The sequence below is a fragment of the Centropristis striata genome, chromosome 2, assembly GCF_030273125.1.
Source record: "Centropristis striata isolate RG_2023a ecotype Rhode Island chromosome 2, C.striata_1.0, whole genome shotgun sequence".
NCBI lineage: Eukaryota > Metazoa > Chordata > Actinopteri > Perciformes > Serranidae > Centropristis > Centropristis striata.
In genome coordinates, this window is record NC_081518.1 from 7015073 (window position 1) to 7040449 (window position 25377).

Here is a 25377-nt window from a genome sequence, read left to right on the forward strand (position 1 = left end):
AAGTATTCTATCTGGCCTGAGAGATTAGCAGCAGATTTATCACTTTGCAACGTGAGTCAGACCAGGCTGAATTCCCTGCAACAAGAGCTGCTGGGTGTGAGCCTGAGAACCAAGGCTAGCTGTGTTAGAAGGCCACGTCCCCTTCAAGTACACCTAAAACTACGCTTTTGTTGCTTTGCCATTGCTAAATTAGACAAATGGGCAACTATTTTTCGTAGCAAAATTAAGAGTTGACATGTATGAAAAGCCCTGATGAGTGAAAAACTTGTTCCATTGTTTTTTTTTAAATGTGATGTGGAATTAGACCATATCGCATGTATCGATATAGAACAATTTTTTTCTTTGTATATATATATATAAATGCTGCCCTTACTAGGGTTTGTCATATTTAGTTATTTTGACATGTTTGTTATTCTTTTCGCATATAAATATATTTATTTCAGAAAAGATTGGCCTATTTTATTTCATAAGCTATTTCATTCAAGATATTTATTAGTTTTAAATGTGCACTTTATGGAGCTTTGATTTTTTTTAAAAAAGGTACTCTACTATTTGTGACATATCATATTTGACTTTGACTGAACATTTGCTCTCACTTTGCGATAAAAATGTCAGGATACATATCGTATATCGGTATTCAGCCTAAATATATCGGGATATGACTTTGGTCCATATCGCCCAGCCATATCCGTTAGTATGATAGTTGAGGGCAAAAAAATCCTGCAACAAAAAGTTTAGCCTTTGATTTTTCTCAAAAATCTATTGTTGGTAACAATAAAAATACAAGATGTGTATAAATCCCAATAAACCTGACCTTGTTGTATCAAATATACTGATTTGCATTAAACACAAATGGTAGCAGTCTAACATACATGTCTTGGTGTTTGAGGCTTTATTCATCTGTCTTCTGTATCTGCTGCATCCTGTTCTTACCGTATAAGTGCAATAATATAAAAGTGCAATATGTTTATATTCATATTATCGAAAATACTACCTCTACATGCTACCACTCATCCTCATTCGTCTCCTTTACATACATAGCTATTTATTCTATATTCTGTATTTTTTGCCATTCAATTATTTATTCTTGCTGTGATATTTTATACTTTTTATACCTCTACACTTTATTGTCCTTAAATGTTTGTGTGTTGTTGTTCTTAATTTGTTTTATGCACTATGGGAGTTGTAGTCTAATTTTGTTGTGCTATGTACAATGACAATAAAGGCTATTCTATTCTATTCTATTCTATTAATTACGTGCCACCAACTGTTTATTTCAATGAGCCAGGTCTTTTTTATTCTCGTGACATGAGTTGATGATTTTGAGGGAAATTTGGTTAAAAACTGTGCTACATTTGGATGGAGACCTGGCTACGAAGGCAACAAATTCCTAATAAATTCTCCATCTGCCACAGAAATGGAAGAGACAGAGTCAACTGTCAAACAGCCAAGAGACATGGCATCACAGAGGATGGCGAGCGCTTGTAAATTGTAAATTGACAGCTTGACGGGAGAGCATGTGATGGAAAAACAGAAAGACGAAAGTGGTTACATAGCTGAAAAGATGAAATCTGTATTTGAAATCATATTAGAACTCTAATTTAGAAGATTTTAAATGTGATGTGAAAAAGAATAATACTTATATGACAGCAGACCCACATTCACAGGCCGTATTTAAGGTTAGACTTGTAGATGAGTCTAGAGGTAGACCGATATATCGGCCAGCCAATATATATTGGCCAATATTTGCTTGTTTTTTACTTGTATCGGCATCAGCCTGTTGATATGTTTTGTTTGTTTTGTTAAAAAATGTTTATTTTTTTGTTTAAAGTGAGACTTGTGTAACATTTGTTATCATTGTGTCATTTTTATCGTGTAAATGGAGGGAAAAAGGCAATATCTGCTTCAAGAATCGGCCCAAAAAAATCGGAGCACATATCGGGGATCGGTTAAGACTAGGGTTATCACGATACTAAAATTTTCAACTCGATACCTGATACCATTTTCAATACCACAAGGATAAAAACAAAGACCCCAAAATTTAACAGAAATATTTTCATTAACAAGAAAAATGCAACATGTAAAAATTAACAGAACCACAGGTTAGATATTTATAATAAAAAACAGTTGTGCAAAAAGAAACTGCAACTATGATAACAAGCTTCAGGTCTGAGGTAGTGCAAAAAATAAGTAAATACAATAAACAATAACAATTACAACAATATTTTCGGCTGTGTGTGTTGCTGTTTGGTTGCAGGTCGACTTTTCTCTGCTTCATTCTGGCACTTTTCAGTCACCAACATTTATGTAAACTTATTATCGATACTTTTGAAAATGAGTACCGTATCCGGATAAAACATTTTAGTATCAATACTTTTTTGAGTATCGGTACTTTTGACAACCCTAGTTAAGACTGATGTCAAAATAATCGGTATCGGCATTAAAAAACCCGTATCAGTCGACCTCTAGATGAGTCAACTCAGATGTCATATTAGGATGTGAACGCTCATCAGCTTTATACAAAGACTATCAGTTCAGGTTCATATTTCACAATAAACCAAAAACAAACCACAATTAGTAAAGAGGATGATTTGTGACAGCTTAAATTAGAAATAAGATATTAATTCCATAATCTGCAGTTAAAGTCATGACTACAGCACAAGTTGTCACACGCCTGCAGACTCGAAATGACACGAATCTCGTCTGTAGCTGTTGACTCATTCCTGTTGACTTACAACATAAAGTGACCCATGTGGCTAATGTCAATATGACTTAATGCCTTGAGAACTGGCACAGCACAGAACCTGCAATCACTGTCACAAGCCGCCGCTAACCACCACCACAAGCAAACACGGTTTGACAAATCATTCAGATATCCTTCAGGTTTCACAACATAAAGAGCTTCTCCTCCTCTTGCATCTTTCAGCGAATTCAGTACATGTCCCCCCAGGCTTCGACCAGGGAAGAAGAATGTGCTAAATCTCGTCGAGGAAAGGATAAATCCTCTCCTTGTGCAACACCACTCCCACAGGTCTACCTTTGTCAATAGTAAATTCACAAAGAGCCCTGCAACGCTCTCTGACAGTAAAGGGCTGTAAACATGATTTACCACCACAAAATAAAAAAGCATTTGGCCTTCACATTTAGCTGAAACAATACTATTTAACTTTCTATTTCTACAAAACCCAAACAAGCCCCCCCCCCCCCTCCCCCCGCGGCATGCTCCCACATGTACGGCACACACCTTTTGAACCACTGTTGGTATAGGTAGCTGTAATAACACCCTGGGACTTATGTTCGTGTTGGCAATGAAGATGTTTATATCACAATTTCAAATAATCATGTCATTATAACAGGGTTGTGAAGTGAGAGGAGCTATTTCAGGCGCCCCTGGTTTAGAAGTTAAATTCTCATTCGTGTTCCCACAGACGATGTGACTCAGTGGGAGGACGTCTACGGCTTGGATCGGCATGACGCTTTCCTGTTTGTATCATCAGTACAAAAGATTAACAACTGTGTTAGATATTGAAACATCTAGTACTTTGATTTTTTTTAAAAAGAAGGTAAAAGGCAAGTCTGGGAAAATAAAAACTCCGGGGTAGAAGTTAACTACGACTCCCAAGGTGCATTTCAGCAGGAAACATCCAATCACCGCGGAGCAAGCTGAGCGCAGCAAAAGCTTAAAAACTACCCTGTTGAGAAAACATATTTAAAATTTTGCACTTTCGTCTATATCCTGGGTTCATTTTGGATCAAATCAACAGCTGCGTTCTTTCCCCCAACTGCAATTTAAATTTCTAAGACGATTTCTCTCGGTTTCTGTGGAGTCTGGTGAAGCTTTGACGGCGACTCGAAGCACATTTAGAATCCTTTGAGAAAGTGAGCGCAGCAGCTTTTCTCTGAGAGGTTCGGAGGTGTGTGTTCCTGTGGGGGAGTGTCAGTAGATAGCTGTGGCCTCGCTGTTTATCATGACAACATTATGGTCACCTCAGCCCTAAATATCTTATTAAGGCCTTGATAGACCAATATCAGTCGACCGATATCTCTGTCGGGCTTTAACTGTTTTCAAGGTAAAGGATATATTATACTGATATGGTTTTTAAGGAATCATTCTGTCAGATTTATACCAATCAAAAAAAGCAGGAAAGAAAGACAATCTTTATTCACCGCACACATTTTCACAGAAATGGATGTAAAACCATGTGCATTTTGCCACACCATGCATCTAGTGCATGGGTCTCAAACTCGCGGCCCATGGGCCAATTGCGTTCCTCGTGACGATATTTTGCGGCCCCCACCTTGATATGAAAGTTTAATGTGAGTTCTATATGAATGGCACTTTACCGTGTTGTGTGTGGAAGGTCCCTTTAATTACTTTTTTTGGTAATTTTGTGTCTTTTTTTAAATAATTTTGTGTCTTTTTTTAAATAATTTTGTGTCTTTTTTGGTAATCTGTGTCTTTTTGGTAACTTTGTCTTTTTTTTTTGTAATTTTGTGTCTTTTTTTTATAATTTTGTGTCTTTTTTTAAATATTTTTGTGTCTTTTTTGGTCATTTTGTGTCTTTTTGGGTCATTCTGTGTCTTTTTTAAAATAATTTTGTCTCTTTTTTGGTAATTCTGTGTCTTTTTTTGTCATTTTGTGTCTTTTTAGTAATTTTGTATTTTTTTCTGTCATCTTGTGTCATTTTTTTGGTCATTTTAATTCTGCCTCCAGAGGCCCCCAGGTAACTTGAGTTTGAGACCCCTGATCTAGTGCATAAATGTACGTTACAAATTGTAATGCTACGGTGAACTAAACTAAACTAAAACACATTAAACTACACAACTACAATAAGCTGGAACTAAAAAAAAACAAAATGAAAAGAACATTATTAAAATAACCAATCCAATTTAAATCACTCTGTCAACAAAATGCAACATATCGCCAACAGACTGACCCAGTTGTCATTACCACTATTCACTACAGACGTATAGGGAGCCTATCGGTCACAGGTTATTTCAAGACTATAAACAAACTGCGGAGGAGACAGAGAATACCTGTCATCACGTCTGCTGAGCTTTGTGGTGCCTTTGGCAAGAAAGAAAGAGAGCGGAGGAGATTGCGTGACTACGAAGGAGGGAATATTCCTCCCTCGTCTCCGCTCATGTCCTGTGTGAGGATGTCCCGCTCTCTTTTCTCTCCCTGATCTCTTTTCTCTGTCAACTCTTTTCTCTCCCTGTCTTTGCCCTCAGGGCCCATGCTCTGGTTCACTGACACTGCTGCAGCCCTGGAGCGAAAAAGTCATCCACCAAAGTTCACCGAGACAAGCCTGCAGATTTGTTCTGAGGGAAAAAAAGGTTAAACAAACACATAAATGAACTAAGGGTGTATGTCAATCAATGACACCGCCACGACAGTCCATCCATTATAACGACCTAAGACGAGAAAGAAGCAGCGACGAGACCGGGTGGGTTTTTCTTTCAGCCCAGTTGCCATGGAAACCATTGTTTTGCCCTCTTCCTTCCTGCCTTGCATTCCTCCACACAATGCGATGAAAAGTAAATTGCCTTTCGACAAAGCAGATTGGAGTGGTGCATGGAAAAGAAGAGGGTGAAGACTCGGCCGACTGAAAGATGCATGAGAGCTGAAAAAAAAAAACACGCCCTGCAAAAAGGCCAAGTGGAGCTGGAAGAGTTTGTTCGCTCACTGGTCATTTTGCTTTCTCAGGGCTGCATGTTACCTGATATCAGGTAGACAGATTTTATCTGTGACTCCCAGCAGCACCGAGCCAGACAGCGGAGTGTTTAAAGAGTAAAGAAATAACAAACACCCACTGAGATTAGATGTACGCCACTCAACAAAGCCCCAGAGCACAGATGTGCTGTTGCCACCCTGATAATCCCTTAAAAGCAAAAATCCACACAGGATGTCACATGATCGGAGCTTCAATGCATGTTGTCTCACCTCACCTTTTTAATTGAGCTCTACTGCACCTTTTCCAACCGCCCTTGTTCAACTCATGAATGGTTGAGTGATTCGTAACCTCACGTAACGCTTATCTTCCCCAGCTGAGAAGAAGGGCATGTTGTGCACCTATACTGTGTGCTTTGCAGCCCAAACTCAAATACCCAGGTGCATATCATAAGCCCTCATGTCAACATTGTACAGAGTAAATACATCATTAGCAGGAGAGAAAAAAAAATGGGGCATGTACTCACAGTTCTTCCAGGTAGGGGAAGTTCTTGAATACAAATGCTGGGAGCTCAGTGATGTTGTTCATGCTCAGGTCACTGTGGAAACAAAAAAAGATCAGAAAAACAGAAAATATTTGAGTTTAAATCACAGTTTGTTAACCCAAGACTTTGTTTCCAACAACAGATCACTTTTGCATACTTTCACTTTGTTTCCAAAGGTACTTTATTAATGCTTCCCCACCAAAATGTTGTTCTTAAAAGGGACAGTTCACCACAAAGACATCTCTACAGCCAATATCTCCAACACTAGGACACTTACACACAGTGCTACAGAAAATATGTATTTTATTAATTCTTTAACCATTTTGCCATTAAACTCTATGGAGTCTTGGGCTATTTTTTCCATTTTGGAATCCTTTTCATGTCTTTCCATGTCTATGTAAGTCATTTTGTGTCTTTTTTGGTCATTTTGTGTCTGTTGTTGTGTCTTTTTTTTGTCATTTTGTGTCTTTTTTTTGTCATTTTGTGTCTTTTTTTTGTCATTTTGTGTCCTCTGTGTTTCTTTGGTCATTCTGTCTTCTGATTTTGTGTCTTTTTTGGTCATTTTGTGTCTTTCTTTTAGTCATTTTGTTTCTTTTTTAGTCATTTTGTGTCTTTCTTTTAGTCATTTTGTTTCTTTTTTAGTCATTTTGTGTCTTTTTTAGTCATTTTGTGTCTTTTTTTAGTCATTTTGTGTCTCTTTTTAGTCCTTTAGTCCAACATAAAATGTGATTTTGAAACCTTTTTTTACTTTCAAAACAATATCATGCTCAATAAAGAATTTTAAATGTTGCAAATGTGAACAAAGGTTGCAAATATAACATATAAGAGGGTTACATCCAGTTCTATCATTTTATACTAAATATAATTGACCTTGTCTCCAGTTTTACTTTAACTGAAACTGGCCTCATGGAGTTTACGGCCAGAACTTTAGAGGTAAATTTACAGTAGGGCTCCACGCTGCTTTGGTGCTTTTGGAGACTCCAGAGGGTTTGTATTTCAATTATTAGTACTTTGCTTATTTACATTAGATTTTCTCAAATTCTAATAACAGACTCACTTAAAAAAAATGAATTCATGGCCTTATTTTATCAACTACACTTTAGCATACATGCAGTTGAGATATAAACACAATAAACTGTAATGGAAAAGGACATATAGAAACAATAAGGTAGTTCTGTCACCCATCCCCTGTGGCAGTTTTAAGCTTTTTGACTGTGCCTGTATGAGTGTAACCTCAACCAAAAAAAAAAAGCCTTGAAAAAGCCCTTCTCTTTAGCCCCAGGGATCTTCATTTTTCAAACCAACTTCAAGTAAAGATAGGCATGTAGCAGCATGAAAAATATGCACACAGGACTTGATTTGCTTCCCCACCAAAGCTAATATAAGTATATGTGTTTACATCTTTGTAACGATAATTAAAAAACAAACACGTACGCAATAGCTACTGGAAATGTGTTTAGTGTGTCAAAGTATGGGACTACTGCAGTAAAAGAGAGGACAAAAGGCTGTCTTGGCTCTACTGAGGAGGTCTATAGAGGGAGATCAAACTCTGGATCCCTAATCTTGATAAGGAATCCACTAACCTGCTTCAAAGAAACAGGTAAAGGATATATATAGGCACCATTCAGTCAGATTTATACCAATAAAAAAAAGCAGGAAAGAAAGACAATCTTTATTCACTGCACACATTTTCACAGAAATGGATGTAAAACCATGTGCATTTTGCTACACCATGCATCTAGTGCATAAATGTACCTTACAAATTATAATTCTATGGTGAACTAAACTAATCTAAAACATTAAAAAAAACACACATTAAACTACACAACGACAATAAGCTGGAACTAAAAAACAAAATGAAAAGAACATTATTAACCCATTTAAGCTGAGAAAACATTACTGCATTTCTACCATTAAAACCAGGGGCGCTCTTGCGTTATTCTACCATTAAAGCCGTGAAAGCGGATACATCGTTTTGTAGTATTTGTAGTTTTTTTTCCACTTATTATACAATGAAATGCATCAGAATACATGTGGGAGTGTCGCAATGCAACATGGGACTTTTCCAGAACTGAAATCATGGTGGAAGACGACTATAGTGGAGGGAGCTCAGATATAACAGCTATAAGCTTTCATTTCTATCTGCTACAGAGGCTGAAAAATCTATTATTAAGTAGTCATTGACACTTCTGTTGAATATCCAGAAAACCTTCAGGTTTTAGGGGGTTATTTTAAAATCGCCCAGAGGTTTAACAGGCATTTTTTCCAGGCGTTTTAGGCCTTAATGGGTTAAAACAACCAATACAATTTAAATAATTCTGTCAACAAAATGCAACATATGGTCAACAGACTGACCCAGTTGTCATTACCACTATTCACTACAGACACATAGGGAGCCTATCGCTCACAGGTCATTTCAAGACTACATAGAGAGGACAAAAGGCTGTCTTGGCTCTACTGAGGAGGTCTATAGAGGGAGATCAAACTCTGGATCCTTAATCTTGATAAGGAATCCACTAACCTGCTTCAAAGGTAAAGACACGGCACATATCAGGAGAGAAAAAACATCCGGGATTCACAAATGAAGCGACCCCCCCTCCTCCCCGACCCCCTTTCACTCTCCAACTGGCCATCTTGAATTTCACTGCCAGATCTCTCTCGGACCTTGTGTGTGGGCCCCTGAATCCTACAAGGATCATATTGCCCTTCCTCTGCACTCCCAACTACACACACACACACACGCACACACAAACATACACAAACGCACAGAGGCCTTAAAAGGCGGGCCCTGACAGAAGCCTCATCATCCCTGCGACCTGTGTCCCATCTCCACTTACCTGGTTATCCAATTACCTCCAGACTGTGCAGCTATAACAAAACTTCCATCAACATCCACCCACTGCTTATCATTCTTTTCAGCCCAGACAACATCTCTGGTGGTGTTCTGCAACCACTGCTGCAGATCTGCCACCACTAGTGGTCAGATGGATACATCCCTAACCACATTTTAAACCGTTTGACTAAATCTTCCACAGACTGTTGACTGGTCTGAACCACATGCAGGGCCGGGGAGTACGGGAGGCCTGCATGACTCTATCACACTTCCTCCCTCCCTCTGCGTCCGACTGCTTTACTCATCAAGGTCCTGGCCTGTCCCTGCTAAGATAGATTGAAGGGGACACTAAGAATGCAGCTGTGATAAATGGTGACAAGCCTAAACGCTTCTACAAACAGGTATCAGTAAATTTCTATCCCATGTGCTACTTGGCTTCAATTTAGCAGAGAGGAAGCAGGGAATCTGAGAAAGGTAGCAGACATGGAGGGAAAATATAGCTGCTGAGAGGAACTATGAACATATTCCTAAAGTCAAAATACAACCCTTAAAAAAATCACTTTCTGTGTAAGTCAGCTTACAATAACCCTCTGGAGTCTGGGCCTATTTGCCCGTTTTTGAATCCTTTTCATTCTGCCTGTATAAAACACTTAAAACAATGTTTACCACGTCATGTCAGTGTCTTTTTTTTATCAGCACAACCTCGCCTTTATGAAGTGATAATTATTTTTTCACTTTGACTTACTCTATCAACATTTTGAACCCAAAGAAACACAACAAAATGTTGCAAATGTGGACACAAGTTGCACATAAGAGGTAAAATGAGGAGAACATCTAGTTCTATATTTTTATACTAAATATATTTGACCTTATACTTGGCCTGTCATCATCAAACAAAAACTGGCCTCATGGAGTTTTAAGCCAGTGGTTTAGAGGGAAGTTGATGGCAGGGAAAAAACACTGCTTCGTTTATACACTATTACATCATGAAGAAGTCTTGTGATTTGGTAATGTTGGCGTGATTGGTGACTCCAGAGGGTTAAATACTAAATATCAAACTATTTTAAGCATAAGCACACATGCAAGCATTAAAACCCAACAATGTTTGATTAATTAAAATGTTGCTTTTAAATGTGCAATGCAAATGGTGAAGACAGATGTTAGGGAACCATGTATCACTTATGTTTCCTGGGATCAATGACATTTACTGATTTTAAACAGTATGCAGTGAAATATACTGTAATTATGCCTTTTAGTCGGTATCAATTTATAGTGAAAGTCCTCGAAATGAATAAGATGAACAGTATATTAAGGCTATCCTCAACTAAAGCAATTCTTAGTGGAATAAGACTCACACAACTCATCACCTAAATGATGACTTAAATTAACAGGTCTGAAAAACCAAATAATCATGCAGAAGCACCACTTTAAATCATGTGTTTAACTGAGATGTGCTCATAATTATCACTGAATGATTCAGCATGAAAAAAAGTTAAAAAAAAAAGACTCATCAACTCAAGAAAGGTTATTTGACTAAGACTAAAACACTTTGTCTTAGAGCAAATAAGCAAACTTCTGCTCTTGTGCACAAAAAGGCTTTAGTCCAGCCCTTGGCATTAGGCCTGCGTGAGGTTACCCCGAAATTAGAAATCAATACAACCACAGTGCTTTTATTTTGAAGGTGATTTACATATGTGGGTGCATGCATAAGCACCTGCACAGATTTATCTTGCACAGGGTAAATAAATTGTTTGTTTACTGCATAACATACATGCTCTATATTGTTTTTGTGGTTTGAATGTATGTTGCGTTTAAATAAATTGTTTTTTACATTTTTTACTGCTATATTTGACTAACCCCACATTAACAGTCTTTTCATAACACATATTCTTACCACTAACAGCTCTAAAACCATATAATTTACTTCATTTTATAAAGCAATAAAATTCATATTGAGCAGAAATTAGTATCAAGTATTGGTCTGGCCCTCTGCAGCCTTTACAGTACCTCATGTGGCCCCTTGGGAAGATTAATTGCCCACCCCTGCTTTAGCCGTTAGTCTACATATGTAATGCATTTGAACTGTTGAGTTTCTGCCCTGCTGTAAAGCATGTATGTTCATCTCTGAATATCTGTTCCTGTTATAAAAATGAACAGATTTGAAGGGCATTAAACTCATTTTTTTCCTGAAACATTCTCAAGTTGTGTGTGTTGTTTGACTGTACTGACCACTGGCCAATTCACTTTATTAGACACAATCTAAATATAAAACATTGCCTTTCACAAAATACTGTGCATGTAACAACTGTCCACAGCACTTGCAGCTCGCTGCACCAAGTTCTGATATGGTGAAAGTGTCCCAAGAATTCAGAGTCACTAAATAACCACAGAAACTCTTACAAAGAGCCTAGTCGTTACTAAATATTGACTTCTAACAACTACTGGGTGTAACTGCTTTTACCATCTGACAAAAAGTGCTTGTTATGAAAACTGTGAAAACTATTTCTTAGAGCTGGCTTCATAATTAATTAAAAAAACAAAAAAACCAACAGACTCTTACTGTAACTAGTCACCTGACCAAACCAAACTGCCAGGAAAGGACTTAGATTGAGATCTAAGCCCCGAAGCAAGAAACTGCAGTGACATAAGTAGAGAGTTCATTGGCTCCTGCGGGAGGTTTCATCAGAAGGACAACAATCAGTGCAGCTCTCCACAAATCAAGCCTGTGTAGCCGAGTGGGCAAAACAAACTCGCTCCAAAATAAGACTCGTGCTCTGAAAAAAGATCCTGTGGTCTGATAAAACTAAAATCCAACATTTTCAGGCCAAAGTTTAGTGCCTAGTGGAACCCAGACACAGCTACTGTATTATCCTTATCGCCTGTCTAATGTGAAAATGATTTCCCAATCTAAGACCAAAATAAATCTAATAAATTTGATTTAAACTTCTGAAGATTCTTAGATTATCAAAGTCTCATGTGAAAGGGGAAAAAACATACCTTTTCAAACAGTCTGTGGAAGTGACTGGGCTTTTCTTATACTGTTCAGATGTTTAGAAGTGTGTAAAAATTTCCAATAGAAAGATATAATACAAGAAAACACCTTCAATTTACATTATATATGGTAATCTCATTCTCTAAGCCGGATCCATAATGAATGGAGCAAATATACCCAACACCACATGAACTGGTCATATTGATAATACTGTAAACTACTGTTTCTCATTCATTATGAAGACTTATAACAAACCTTATTTAATATGAAATGCACGTGTTATAATGAGTTATAACACCAGCATAAACACTTAATTTACCAGTTTATCACATGGCTAGGTCTTAAAGTTATTTGGTAATGCAGCAAAGCAGGAACTATCTGCAGTTTAGTAAACCTTGCACACTGTAACCTGTTCTATGATCTATCATAGGTCTCAAACTCGCGGCCCGCGGGCCAATTGCGGCCCTCGTGAGGATATTTTGTGGCCCTCACCTTGATATGAAAGTTTAATGTGAGTTTTATATGAATGGCACTTTACCGTGTTGTGTGTGGAAGGTCCCTTTATTCCGCAAGCTAGTACTTTGTTTCACTTGTTTCTATGACGACGTTAACAAAAAGAAAAGCACCGTTTATTATCTGCCTTGTTGTTGTTACCGGAAGAAGTGGAAATGTTATGTAATGTAATTTTGTGTCTTTTTTTTAGTAATTTTGTGTCTTTTTAAAATAATCGTGTGTCTTTTTTTTTTTTTATCATTTTGTGTCTTTCTGATAATTTTGTCTCTTTTTGGGTAATTTTGTGTGTTTTTTTGGGTCATTTTGTCTTTTTTTAGTAATTTTGTGTCTTTTTTTTGGTAATTTTGTCTCTTTTTTGGTCATTTTGTGTGTTTTTTTGGGTAATTTTGTGTCTTTCTTAATTTTATTTTTTGGTTCGGTTTGGATGCTGCCTCTAGTGGCCCCCAGGTAATTTGAGTTTGAGACCCCTGATCTAAATGGACCCCAGAAAATACACAAAAGCCCCTCAACTCATAAAGACACTGGGTGTTACTTAAATAGATCATCCGTCACATGTTCTCATTCATGTTACTGTCAGTTTTTTTCAGTCAGATGGTTCAAAGTGTTTTCATCTGGCCAGATGAAAAGAGCTCAAGTCTGAACCAACATTTTTCTATTTCCCTTTGACTCAGCCACTCATGATGCTTTGCCACTGCCAAGGCCACTCTTATCATGTTTACAAAAGGAATGTGTAGCTTTTGGAACAAACTGATTTTGTTTTTTTAACATTTGCAACAATTAGTACATTCATCAAATAGTCAACCCAAATAAAAATATTCAGGTGCTATTTTGATACTTGAGTAACTTAAAAGTAAAGTGACAGATTACAATATAGAGAAATCAAGTGATATCTAAATCAATAATGAAAATTATTATTATTTGTAGCCCAAGGTTTTTTAGTCTATGTCTACCGTAAGAAATGAAGAGTTAGAGTGCAAACACAGGGCACATCTAGCATCTGGCAAATACATGCTAAATACCTTGAGCAATTAGAATTAACATGTCAAAAGGGCTGGGTTGTACTATTTTTTTTTCAATGATCTGTCCTGAAGTGTTTTTTTATTCAGTGAGGAATATAAGAATGTGACTGTGTGCTAAGCTGTGAGCTGTCAGACGCCTCAGAGTGCAGCAACACTGCAGGTGAATGGATCCAGTGTACACTAACAGCTGCTGCTGCTGTTGAGCTGCATTCACTGCACAGCCAGTGGTAACGACGTGGTAAAGGACAGTTGTAAACTGTAAGGCTCAGATAACATTCTTCAGTTATATGGTTATTACCTTTGTTCAATGTTGAAATCTTGAGAATCTGGCGTGACACTCTTAGGGGTGTGCCATATCGTATCGTTCATGATTATACCGGTTTATTTCTTTTATGGGTAAAAAAAATGCATATCATGATATTGGGAACATTCCTGTTGCTAAACAATGCAGCTTTCAAAATAAGAGCACAGTGTGTTTACAAGAAGACTGTCAAAATAAGATGGCTTGAATAAAACATACAAGAACCTTAATTCTCCTTTACAATAATTAACTAAATATGCAGTGAATATGATCCCTGTATATGATGGAATAGTGGCATTAGAATGTGTAAGAGGCCACCAAATTTGAGCTTTTATGAAAAAAAAAATTGCCCCCGGACCCCCTAGATGGTTGTTTTTTTTTTATTTGCTAATACTCAAGTGTCAAGAGTATTATTTTTAGTTTTATTTATTTATACAGACTAAAATAATCATATTTTCTATATCTTTTGCAGTATTTTGTAATATCGACAAGAATATCGTTATCGCAAAAATAACCTGAAATATCGTGATAATCTTTTAGGTCCATATCGCCCACCCCTACACACTCTTTCCCCTTTTTTTGTAATGAAGCACTAATTGACTATGAGTCTTATATTTACCAACCACAAGACAAGAATAAGTCCCGGTAACATTGACAGAAACGCCAGCGAAACCATTATTTTTCTATGGAACGATATTATGTCTTGGATGCATAAAAGTTAAAATATTCTCAACTTTTCTGTGCAAGTCGCGTCACTTGTCAATGTCGCTCCTATCACACACAGTGGCATGAGTAGTCAGGCGACTCTATGAATATAATGCTGTTTAATATGCCAATAAATATGATAGTTAGCTAGTTAGCTGTTGGACTGTTAGAGCGCTCCACGTCGTTTTACCTGGTACACATTGTCGGGCGTTTTTGAAGCAGCCACACCTTTAGTGTCGCAACTCTGTGTGAACAGGGCTTTAAGCTTTAACCCATCACAATTAATGTATAACTCCAAGATGCCAATGGTGCAATGCATCACAATTTTCTCAAACATACAATCAAGTATACCTGTAACCTACAATTAAACTAATGCTGCAGCACACTCCCAGGCTTTTGAGAGTAATACTGAAACTACAGGAACAATGCAATCACAATCACAAGCATTATCAAATGACGTGTGTGCGGCATAGAAAGTTAATATAAAACAAAGTTAGCTTCACTTTATTACACGACATTGATAACAGAAACAAATGGGAGGATCAGAAACTTGATTTTATGGATGGATGGTGGGATGTAAAATCTGCTCTAGTCTGTAGTTACTACTACACAATTTTCAAGCTTTTCCATCTTACACCGGTTGTAAATTGCATGTTTTAGATGAGTATTTACATACTAAAAGGGGGAGATTTCACATCACTTACCAACAGCGATGGTGTTACACTTTTAGGAGGAACGGTCTTTATTTCAGATAGGCTACTCATTATTTTTACATTGAACATGTGACTATCTATAGTCTATAGATGGATATAGTCAGATTGCAAGAGAAATACAGTAAGAATTTCAAGCATTTACAAGCACTTTATCCAAAATCCAAGCACTTTTTAAACCTTGAAAATACAACATTTAAATTCAAGCATTTTCAAGGATTTCAAGCACCCGTACGAACCATGCACATGAATACATGCCGACTACTAAGGATTGCCTGTAGAATTGTGGTCACGAGTCCTCAATATGCTCTCCATGTGACGAACAGTGTGGAATATTTGCCATGTTTCAAACTATCCTTCAAGCATCTGGCTAGCATTTTCAAAACTCTTACATCCTCTCCAACTCCAACTCTGTCCCACAAGATGTCACAGTTTTACTTCGAAGCCATCAGTCACTTTTAAAAGTCACCTCCCATGTCCAAAGATTTTGCTTCCTAATACAACTAAACCTTAAACATGCTCACAATACCAACCATTTTAGTCAAAAACCTAAAACCTCACATGTCTGCCCAACTCAGCTTGGGCTGATACTTTCAAATTTGAAAACTGGGCACAAGACTCAGAAACCCAGCAGCCATTTGCAGTTAGAAGCTGTGTGTTGGGGGGGGATGGGGGTGGGGATAGGTGTATAAGTGGAGGACAGGGTTGGGGACTCAGAGAGGGGGGAGACAGCGTTAATATTCTCCCATCCACAAGTCATCCTGTTTGGGAGTGGGAACCACTGACTGGCTCCTTTCACCTCTGTTGACCAAGAACAAAAGTATCATTCAGTTAAAAATGGATTGAGGGCACCAATGGTGAAGCCGGCAAGCTCCACCAGCAGAGTGCAAGACCCCTGCACCACCCCTCCTTCTCCCCTAAGTCTCAACCTTGTTCGTGCTATGAAAGGACCTAACACAACTAAGATGTAAGCTGTAATAACCCCCTCCTGCTCCCTTAAACGCACACGAGTCGATGCAGACGCTGTACGATAAAAACCTGTGCAGAGGCTCGGTGGCAGGTAAACTACATACCTTCAAAAGGAGTGTTTGCTTTTGTTTCTGGCTGAGGGGCCTCCTCTTTTCTCTCATCTGCTTTTCTGTCACAGGGCTGTTTCCATTACAGAAGCCAAAACTCAAGCCCCTGTGGGCTCTAGGTAAGAGTCCACTCCAACATCGTACCATGATTTATTGTAAAATGAGTGGTCTTCCATTTCCATAAAGAAAGTTACAAATCAACAAGGAGTAGAGAGGCAACAATAGCAAAGAAATAATCTGAAATACTTTTCCTGGTAATGAGATTTCTTGACCTATGGGCACTTCTATTCCTACAAAACACCACATTCAGTTTGTCTGTTTCACTAGATTTAATTCTACGTCTCTAAAAGCCATCAAACTGATCATTAAGACATAATAATTGCAAACAAACTTGTACAAGTTGAGTTCAAAACTACATACAACTACAACACTAATACATGAGTTGTTGCTTTTTTTGCTTTACACACCAGCAGACTATTGTGGGTGCATTAGCAGTGAGAGAAGGAGCCCTTGCAGCTGCAATATGTCTCACTAATCCATCATGATCCCTAACCCCAGTGCTCCACATACAAAAGACGGAGGGAGTGGGAGAGGACAACTTAAGTTCAAGAGAACAAATGAGAGTAGGACAGAGAGAGGGACAAACAACCTTTCACACACTTTTAGGAGGTTTGAAGGGAATATATATGCGGCAGTTTAGTGCTTAAAACCTGTCACGGAGCATTTAGATACCCATGTGCAGAGCAGAGACAAGAAGATAGCACAATCTTGAAAACAACATATTGTTTGCCATTTTGGCATGAAATGGGCCTGCAGAGTGGCAGTAAGGGCCATGATATCATTTTGTGAAAACATTGCTTGGGGTTGTGATCAAGATGTCAGACTGGCCATAATAAGGAAAAAGTATGCTGAGAGTTTCAGCTGGAAGCAGCAGGTCTAAGTGTGACATGTCTTGACAGTCTGGCATATGAATCCACTTCCTCTGTTTACTTTACCCAACACTTTCTGAACAATGGAGACTTCAAGTGGCACAGTGTTGGTTCTGGTGCAGCCAAGCTTTGGCCGCCATTCTTAAAAAAGGTGGCAAAACAGCCCACAAACAAGAACAAACCTTTTAATATGTAATGTCGTTACTAGGGTTGTCAAAAGTATCGATACTCAAAAAAGTATCGATACTAAAACGTTGTATCGGGATACGATACTCATTTTCAAAAGTATCTATAGTATTGATATGGTTAAGTGTGTAAAGCATAGCCAAGGAAGGCAAGGAAAGTTATTATTTTTTTTTAATCAAGCTTGCCTAATATTGTGCACAGCATACAACCTCAAAATATTGTTCTAATTGTTATTGTCTATTGTATTTATTTATTTTTTGCACTACCTCAGACCTGAAGCTTGTTGTCATAGTTGCAGTTTCTTTTTGCGCAACTGTTTTTATTATAAATATTTAACCTGTGGTTCTGTTAATTCTTACATGTTGCATTTTTCTTGTTAATAAATATACTCCTGTTAAATTTTGGGGTCTTTGTTTTTATCCTTGTGGTATCGAAAATGGTATCGAGTATCGAATATTTTCCTTTGTATCGGTATCGAGTTGAAAATTTTAGTATCGTGACAACCCTAGTCGTTACCCACTCTTTTTTTTTTTGGTTTATTATTAGTTCTGTCATTTCTTTTCTTTAACTATTTATTTTTCCTTGGGGAGTGGGGGGAGTGGATTCCTTTATAGTTTGACTTTGATGCTTTGTTAAATGTATTAAAATGTAATTTTGTAAACTGTTAAAACTCAATAAATACAAGTCTATATAAATAAAAAAAAGGACAAACCTTTGAGGCAAGGTGACAGTAAGGCTATTTTCTTAACCAAATACACGAGTGCCTATGCAAACTTTAAGTCATAACTTCTTCTATTCAGGTTTTAAGCAGCTTAGTAATTACTAAAAGCCTCAATAAATTGCTGTTTTGAATGTTGTTGCCACGGTGGTTACTTTAGTTGATAATTAACTAAGAGGTTGTGAAACAAACTGAGGAGTTTCTTCATGGGGCAATCATCAACTGTATCTGCACCACCCCATATAGGTCTGACCTACCTGCTAAACATTCACTACACTTTTTATTTTAAAAGAAATAAATGGTTCCCTTATTTGAAGCAGTGGTTAAACTCTCAGTCAGACTTGTGGTGAGAATGTGATAATGGCACAAAGCTTGACTCCTAATTATTTTGTACTAAACAAACTGCTGGCTGGGATCCATGAAACATTACTCACCCAAATCTGGGCCTATTTGTGACCTCAGCACACCCAACATTACTTGGTGGCAGGGTTGTCAAAAGTATCGATACTCAAAAAAGTATCGATACTAAAACGTTGTATCCGGATACGATACTCATTTTCAAAAGTATCGATGAAAAGTGTTATTTTCTCTCTTGAAGTCCCAGAATGAAGCAGAGAAAAGTCGACTTATCAAGCTTGTCTTTAAATCAGGACTAAAAACACTATTGTTTACTGCAGTGTACTCTTAACTTTAACACTTATCTGCTCTACTCTACTGCCATTACTTTTAACTACACAATGTTTGACTTGTGCTTTTTATTATTTTATCTATTTTCTTATCGTGCTGTATCTTATTTTATCTTATTTGTATTTTTATTTCTATTTCCCTGTTTTAATTGACTGTTTTTACTGTTTTCAATTGTGTCTTGCTGTTTTTAATGTGGTTGTAAAGCACTTTGAATTACCTTGTCTTGAAATGTGCTATACAAATAAACTTGCCTTGCCTTGTCTAATATTGTGCACAGCATACAAAATATTGTTAATATTTAATTAATTTAGTTAATTATTTAGTTAATATCTAATTGTTATTGTTTATTGTTTTTATTTAGTTTTTGCACTACCTCAGAAGCTTGTTATCATAGTTGCAGTTTCTTTTTGCACAACTGTTTTTATTATATATATATTTAACCTGTGGTTCTGTTAATTTTAACATGTTTTTCTTGTTGTTAAACATATTTCTGTTAAATTTTGGGGTGTTTGTTTTTATCCTTGTGGTATCGAAAAACGAGTATCGGTATCGAGTTGAAAATCTTAGTATCATGACAACCCTACTTGTTGGTTAAGTCACAAAGAAGCATATCCGAACTGAACTTTAAGGGAAATGAATCACAACCTATGTTTACCTGTTATCCAGCAGCAGGTTGAGCTTTACAAGGTATTTTTATGATCCCAGAAACATCTTGTGTTTGTCCATAAAAACAAAGTGTTTGTCAGGAGCTAAACCAAATGTTTGAACTGTCACTGCACCGCCACTGCTACAGTTTGTGTTGGTTTGACCCCAGAACCTTTTCTGGTAAAAAAGTATATATCTTTAAGATCAGAAAAACACCTCATAGGATGCAACCTGCTGCTGGACAACAGTTAAAAAACTATGCTCTGAGAAAATGTATCTGCAATAAATCTGATAATTAATTCATCATTTAGTCTTTAATCAAGCAAACATGTTTACCACCAATGGTCCCATACTCCAAAATGTTTATATAGGAATTCATTATTTTTATTTTGGACTGTTTGTTGGACAAAACAAGCAATATGCAGTTAACTTGGCTCTGTAAACTTGAGCTGGAAATTTTTCACCATTTTGAACACAATGCATCAACGAACAAAAGTTCTCATTAACCTGCTGATTTGTTTTTTTTACTGGATTGTTCAGTCTTCAAATCACCAAAAAGTTGAGACATCTCCATTAAAACTTCCAACAGTCCAAGATAATCCGAGCGACAAAACCAAAACCCAAAATATTCATCTTACTATCACACTTGACAGAGAAATTAATAAAATCTGCATGTTTAAGATGCTGGAACCTGAAATTGTTTTGCATTGTGCTTGAAAAATGACTTGAAATTACACCTAGGGAACTAGATAACATCTTAAATTTTGGATGTCATAATATGTTGTTTTATTTTTCTGCTTTTAAAGGTTGCATTACATCATAGTGATGTAATTTTCTGAACTTACCAGACTGTTCGAGCTATTCTAATATTTGCCTTTACCCTCTTATTTATCAGCAATGTCACTGTGTAGGAATTTTGTGCCAGTGCCAATTGTCAACCCTCTAAAATTGTTGCAGTATCGATATTAAGGTAAAAAAAATTTTTTGATATTAGATTTTTTTCCAGATTGCTCAGCCCTACTTGAAATGATTACTCGATTATCAATATAGCTGCAAATATAATTTTCTGTAGACTGACAAAAACTACTGATTGTTTCAAATAACTGATAGAATAACTAATAATGCCTATAGATATTATTCAGAGAAATGCATTACACATCTATTACAACATGAGTAGAAACTGTGAGCAGGTTTAATGTGGTTTCAGGGAATATTTTAACTTTTGGGCTGTAATTGAAAGTTGGTAACAAGTTGTCAACCCATAACCCTCTGAAGTCCAGGAGATTTGGTTCAAATTTGTCAACTTCATATGCATTAATTTCTATAGAAATGTATCTTTTTTTTAAAATACTATTTATACACACAAAAACAGCAGGAAAAAATAATAAATAAAACTATAAAACAGTCTTTTTGCATGTAAATTGAAAATAGTTTCCAATGTAGAAAGAAAATTAATATTTTAAAAATGGTCTAGAAACATAAATGGCACTTTCAACTGGCTTTCTCAGCTCGTCTGTTATATAAATAAAGTTATTACTGTAAATAAAAACATGCTCAGTATATTTTCAATGAATAGATGGACTCCAGAAGGTTAACAGAACTCTGAGAGTTATGACACATTAAATAAACCCTTCTGATTTTCATCAGGATGTTTCTGTGGTGCGCCATATCATCACACTGTTAAAATAATCGCCCAAGTAATTTCTTGTCAATTTTTTTTTTTTTTTTGCCTAAATCATCTCCTCATGACGCCGGCCACCTATGGTAAAATCACCTTCATCCTCAGTTGATCAGACCATGTGATTTTACCCCTTTAAGATAATGGCCTATGTCAAGTGTGTGTTTTAAGCGGATTTATTATGCCTAAGTCAAAATAAAATGTGACTTAGGCAATTTTTTGAACATGCCTTTGTGACTTAAGCAACATATGGTAACACTTTATTTTGAAGGTCTCTACATAAGAGTGACATGAGCGTGTCATAAACATGACATGGGATGTGTCATGAACATTAATGACACTTTGAAGTAACATTAATGCTCATGATACTTGTCATGTCATGTTTCTGACAGGCTTGTGTGACTCTTATGTAGACACCTTCAAAATAAAGTGTTACCATATCTTGCTTAAGTCACAAAGGCATGTTCAAAAAATTGCCATTTATTTCTCTTAAATGCCATAATTTACACACAGTGTTATTACTATGCCAATAGCCATCCTTTGTTACATCCTTTTTGAGTGAAATGATCAATAAATGTCATATGTTACACTTTTGGTGAAGTTTTTTGTGTTTCCTGCAAAACTTGAAAAAATAGGCGATTATTCTAACAGGGTGACTATACATTATTCAAAAACATACATTACACATGTATTAAAACATGAGTAGAAACTGTGAGCAGGTTTAATGTGGTTTCAGGGAATAATTTAACTTTTTAGCTGTAATTAAAAGTTGGTAACAAGTTGTCAACCTTTAACAGAACTCAGAGTTATGACACATTAAATAAACCCTTCTGACTCTCTCTAACATCTTCATCTTCATCATTCTGTGGTGGGCCATATGTGGAGTAGAAAGTTTACCGCATGATGTTGAGTGTCCATTATTCACTTGCTGTGTAAACACAACAACATCCCCACACTCAGGCCTTCACAGTGGGACATTTATAGGTGCACAAAGGTGTTTGTGTGTGTTGTCTGGTACTTACAGGTAGTAGGTGAAAGCACTGAGCCCGGTCGGGACGGTGGTCAGCCCTCTCCCGGAGCAGTCTGCACCCCCATCTTCATCGCAGCTGCATGAGGGCGAACAAACAGCCGTCGACTGCCCTTGACCGGTGGCACCAGGACGAAGGAAACACCACAAACATATCCAAAACAAATCCACACGCATTTTCCTCCTCGTCGGTTCAGGTGAAAGCGATAAAAGAAAGAAAGGAGGCCTTTCTTTGTGGTTTAATCTATTCCGGACGTCGACTTCTCATGTGGTTGGTCGGTTGAGGCATGAAGAGATGAAGCCGAACCGACGCTTTGCAAAACAAAATATAACCTCCGAGCACTTCATACAAGAAATATCAACGTTAACAGGCAAACGTTGTCTCCGAAGACGAGTGTTTTCCCTCGCTGTGAAACATTTCTCAACCCCCCTGCGTGTCGTATTAGTCCATGAAAATAAAGTAGCACGGCTGGCGACAGGAGCGGTAGCCTACCTTGCGTTTTTTGCGTTTTCGTTGTCCCATTAAATAACCACCAAAAGAAAAGAAAAAAAAGAAACCGAGCGGTGCCTGCTAATGCGTCGCTAACAGGCTGATCCGGTGGCGGGGAAATGTTCAGTTAATACCGGCCGATCATGGTTTGTTTCCTTGCAGGAGATCACCGACAGTTTTCAGCCATTCCTCACGTTCCCCTCCTCTGCTCCTGACATCAACAGCATGCTTGTAGCTCTGCAGGCACCCTACCGGACAACCTGCAGCACTGGGCCCGGCCTGTGCAACACTGTGAGACCTGCACCACAACGTCAGAGCTGCCAACCGCTGCACACTCACCAGCTGGCGAAAAAAGTCAGGTAAAAACTGTTCACACGAGTATGGAGGTCCTGCATGGACAATGTAGCAGTGCATTTGTTATAAAACAACCTGTTTACCAGTGGAGGAGCAAGAACCCAGCCCCCTTTTACTTAAAGTAATAGTAAAAGTAGCAATACTACAACTTGTGAATTTATGGTGGAGATTTTTCACAATTTTTACATTTTATAGACTATAATTCAGAGCCTGCCAACTGCTGCACACTCATTAAAACTGTTCACACTGGTATGGAGGTCCTGCATGGACAATGTACCAGTGCATTTGTCATAAAACAACCTGTTTACCAGTGGAGGAGCAAGTACCCAGCCCCTCTTACTTGAGTAAAAGTAGTAATACTACAACTTGTGGTGAAGATTTTTCACAATTTTTTAATTTTATAGACGAAATGCATCAACTTCAATAATTCTCATTATCAATGTAAGTGTAGAAATAATCTGTTGCAAGTAAAAAGTCCTGCATTCAAGTTTGACTTTGGTAAAAGCAAATATTAGCATTAAAACATACTTGAAATACTTTAATCAAGCAAAAAAAAAATCACATTCACTTACCTCATATAATTGTGAAATATAAATTGTGTAATTTTTATTTTTATTTTGGACTGTTGGTTGAACACAACAAGCAAAATGTAGCCAGCAGTTTGGCTTTGTAAATTTGTGCTGGATATTTTTCCCTATATCATTTTATAGCCTAAATGCATCATCTAACAATAATTCAGACCCTGCCAACTGCTGCACACTAAAACTGTTCACACAAGTATGGAGGTCCTGCATGGACAATGTACCAGAGCATTTGTTATAAAACAACCTGTTTACCACTGGAGGAAGAAGAACCCAGCCCCCTTTACTTAAAGTAAAACAGTAAAAGTAGCAATACTACAACTTGAGATTTTTTACAGTTCTACATTTTATAGACTAAATGCATCAACTAACAACAATTATCATTATCAATGTAAGTGTAGAAATAATCTGTTGCAAGTAAAAAGTCCTGCATTAAAGCTTGACCTTGGTAAAAGTAAGTATTAGCATTAAACATACTTAAAATACTTCAATCAAGCAGAAATGTTTACATTCACTTACCAAATACAAACGTAAATCTAACATAAAAAAAAACAGCTGCACACTCACCAGCTGGCAAAAAAAGTCAGGTAAAAACTGTTCACACAAGTATGGAGGTCCTGCATGGACAACGTACCAGTGCATTAGTTGTAGAACAACCTGTTTACCAGTGGAGGCCCCGTTTACTTAAAGTAAAACAGTAAAAGTAGCAATACTACAACTTGAGATTTTTCACAATTTCTACATTTTAGAGATTAAATGCATCAACTAACAATAATTTTCATATCAGTGTAAGTGTAGAAATAATCTGTTTCAAGTAAAAGTCCTGAATTTAAGTTTGACTTCGGTAAAAGCAAATTAAAACATACTTGAAATACTTTAATCATGCAGAAATGTTTACATTCACTTACCTCATATAATTGTGTAATGTAAATTAAATATTTTTTTTATTTTGGCAACAATAATAGCCAACATATAGCCAGCACATTGGCTCCCTAAACTTGTGGTGGATATTTTATATTTTCCACTATTTTATTTTATAACCTAAATGCATCAACTAACAATAATTCAGACCCTGCCAACTGCTGCACACTAAAACTGTTCACACGAGTATGGAGGTCCTGCATGGACAATGTACCAGAGCATTTGTTGTAAAACAACCTGTTTACCAGTGGAGGAACAAGTACCCAGCCCCTTTTACTTGAGTAAAATTGTGGTGAAGATTATTCACAATTTTGACATTTTATAGACTAAATGCATCAACTTACAATAATTCTCATTATCAACATCGGTGTAGAAATAATCTGTTGCAAGTAAAAGTCCTGCATTAAAGCTCCAGCCCCTTTTACTTGATTAAAAGTAGCAATACTATAGTGTATAACTACTCTGTTTCAAGTAAAAGTCCTGCATTCATGACCCATTATTGGATTTCAGTTTTTGATGCTTTAATGTGTTAATCACTTTAATGTGGTAAAAGTGGAACCAAATTACAAATAGAGCTGCAAAGATTAGTTGATAATCGATTAGTTATCAACTTTTAAAATAATCACCAACTATTTTGATCATCAATGAATCAGTTTGAATCACTTTAAGAAGAAAAAAGTAAAAAATTATCTGATTCTGGCTTCTTTAATGTGAATATTTTCTGGTTTCTCTTTTCTGTGGCAGTAAACTGAATATATTTGAGTAATGGACAAAACAAGACATTTTACAATGTTAT

The 25377-nt window shown here is 36.9% G+C and overlaps 1 protein-coding gene across 1 annotated transcript in view; it reads right to left on the minus strand.

The window, feature by feature from the left end:
- Positions 1 to 23414, minus strand: part of lgr4 (leucine-rich repeat containing G protein-coupled receptor 4) — a 49594-nt gene extending 26180 nt beyond the window's left edge. Inside the window, exons 1-2 of the mRNA XM_059348932.1 lie at positions 22231 to 23414; positions 6199 to 6270 (exon numbers count right to left, since the gene is read on the minus strand). Of these exons, the coding sequence (XP_059204915.1) occupies positions 6199 to 6270; positions 22231 to 22412 (254 nt within the window). The 5' untranslated portion in view covers positions 22413 to 23414. The remainder of the gene's footprint in view (positions 1 to 6198; positions 6271 to 22230) is intronic.
- Between the last annotated feature and the right edge of the window lie 1963 nt (positions 23415 to 25377).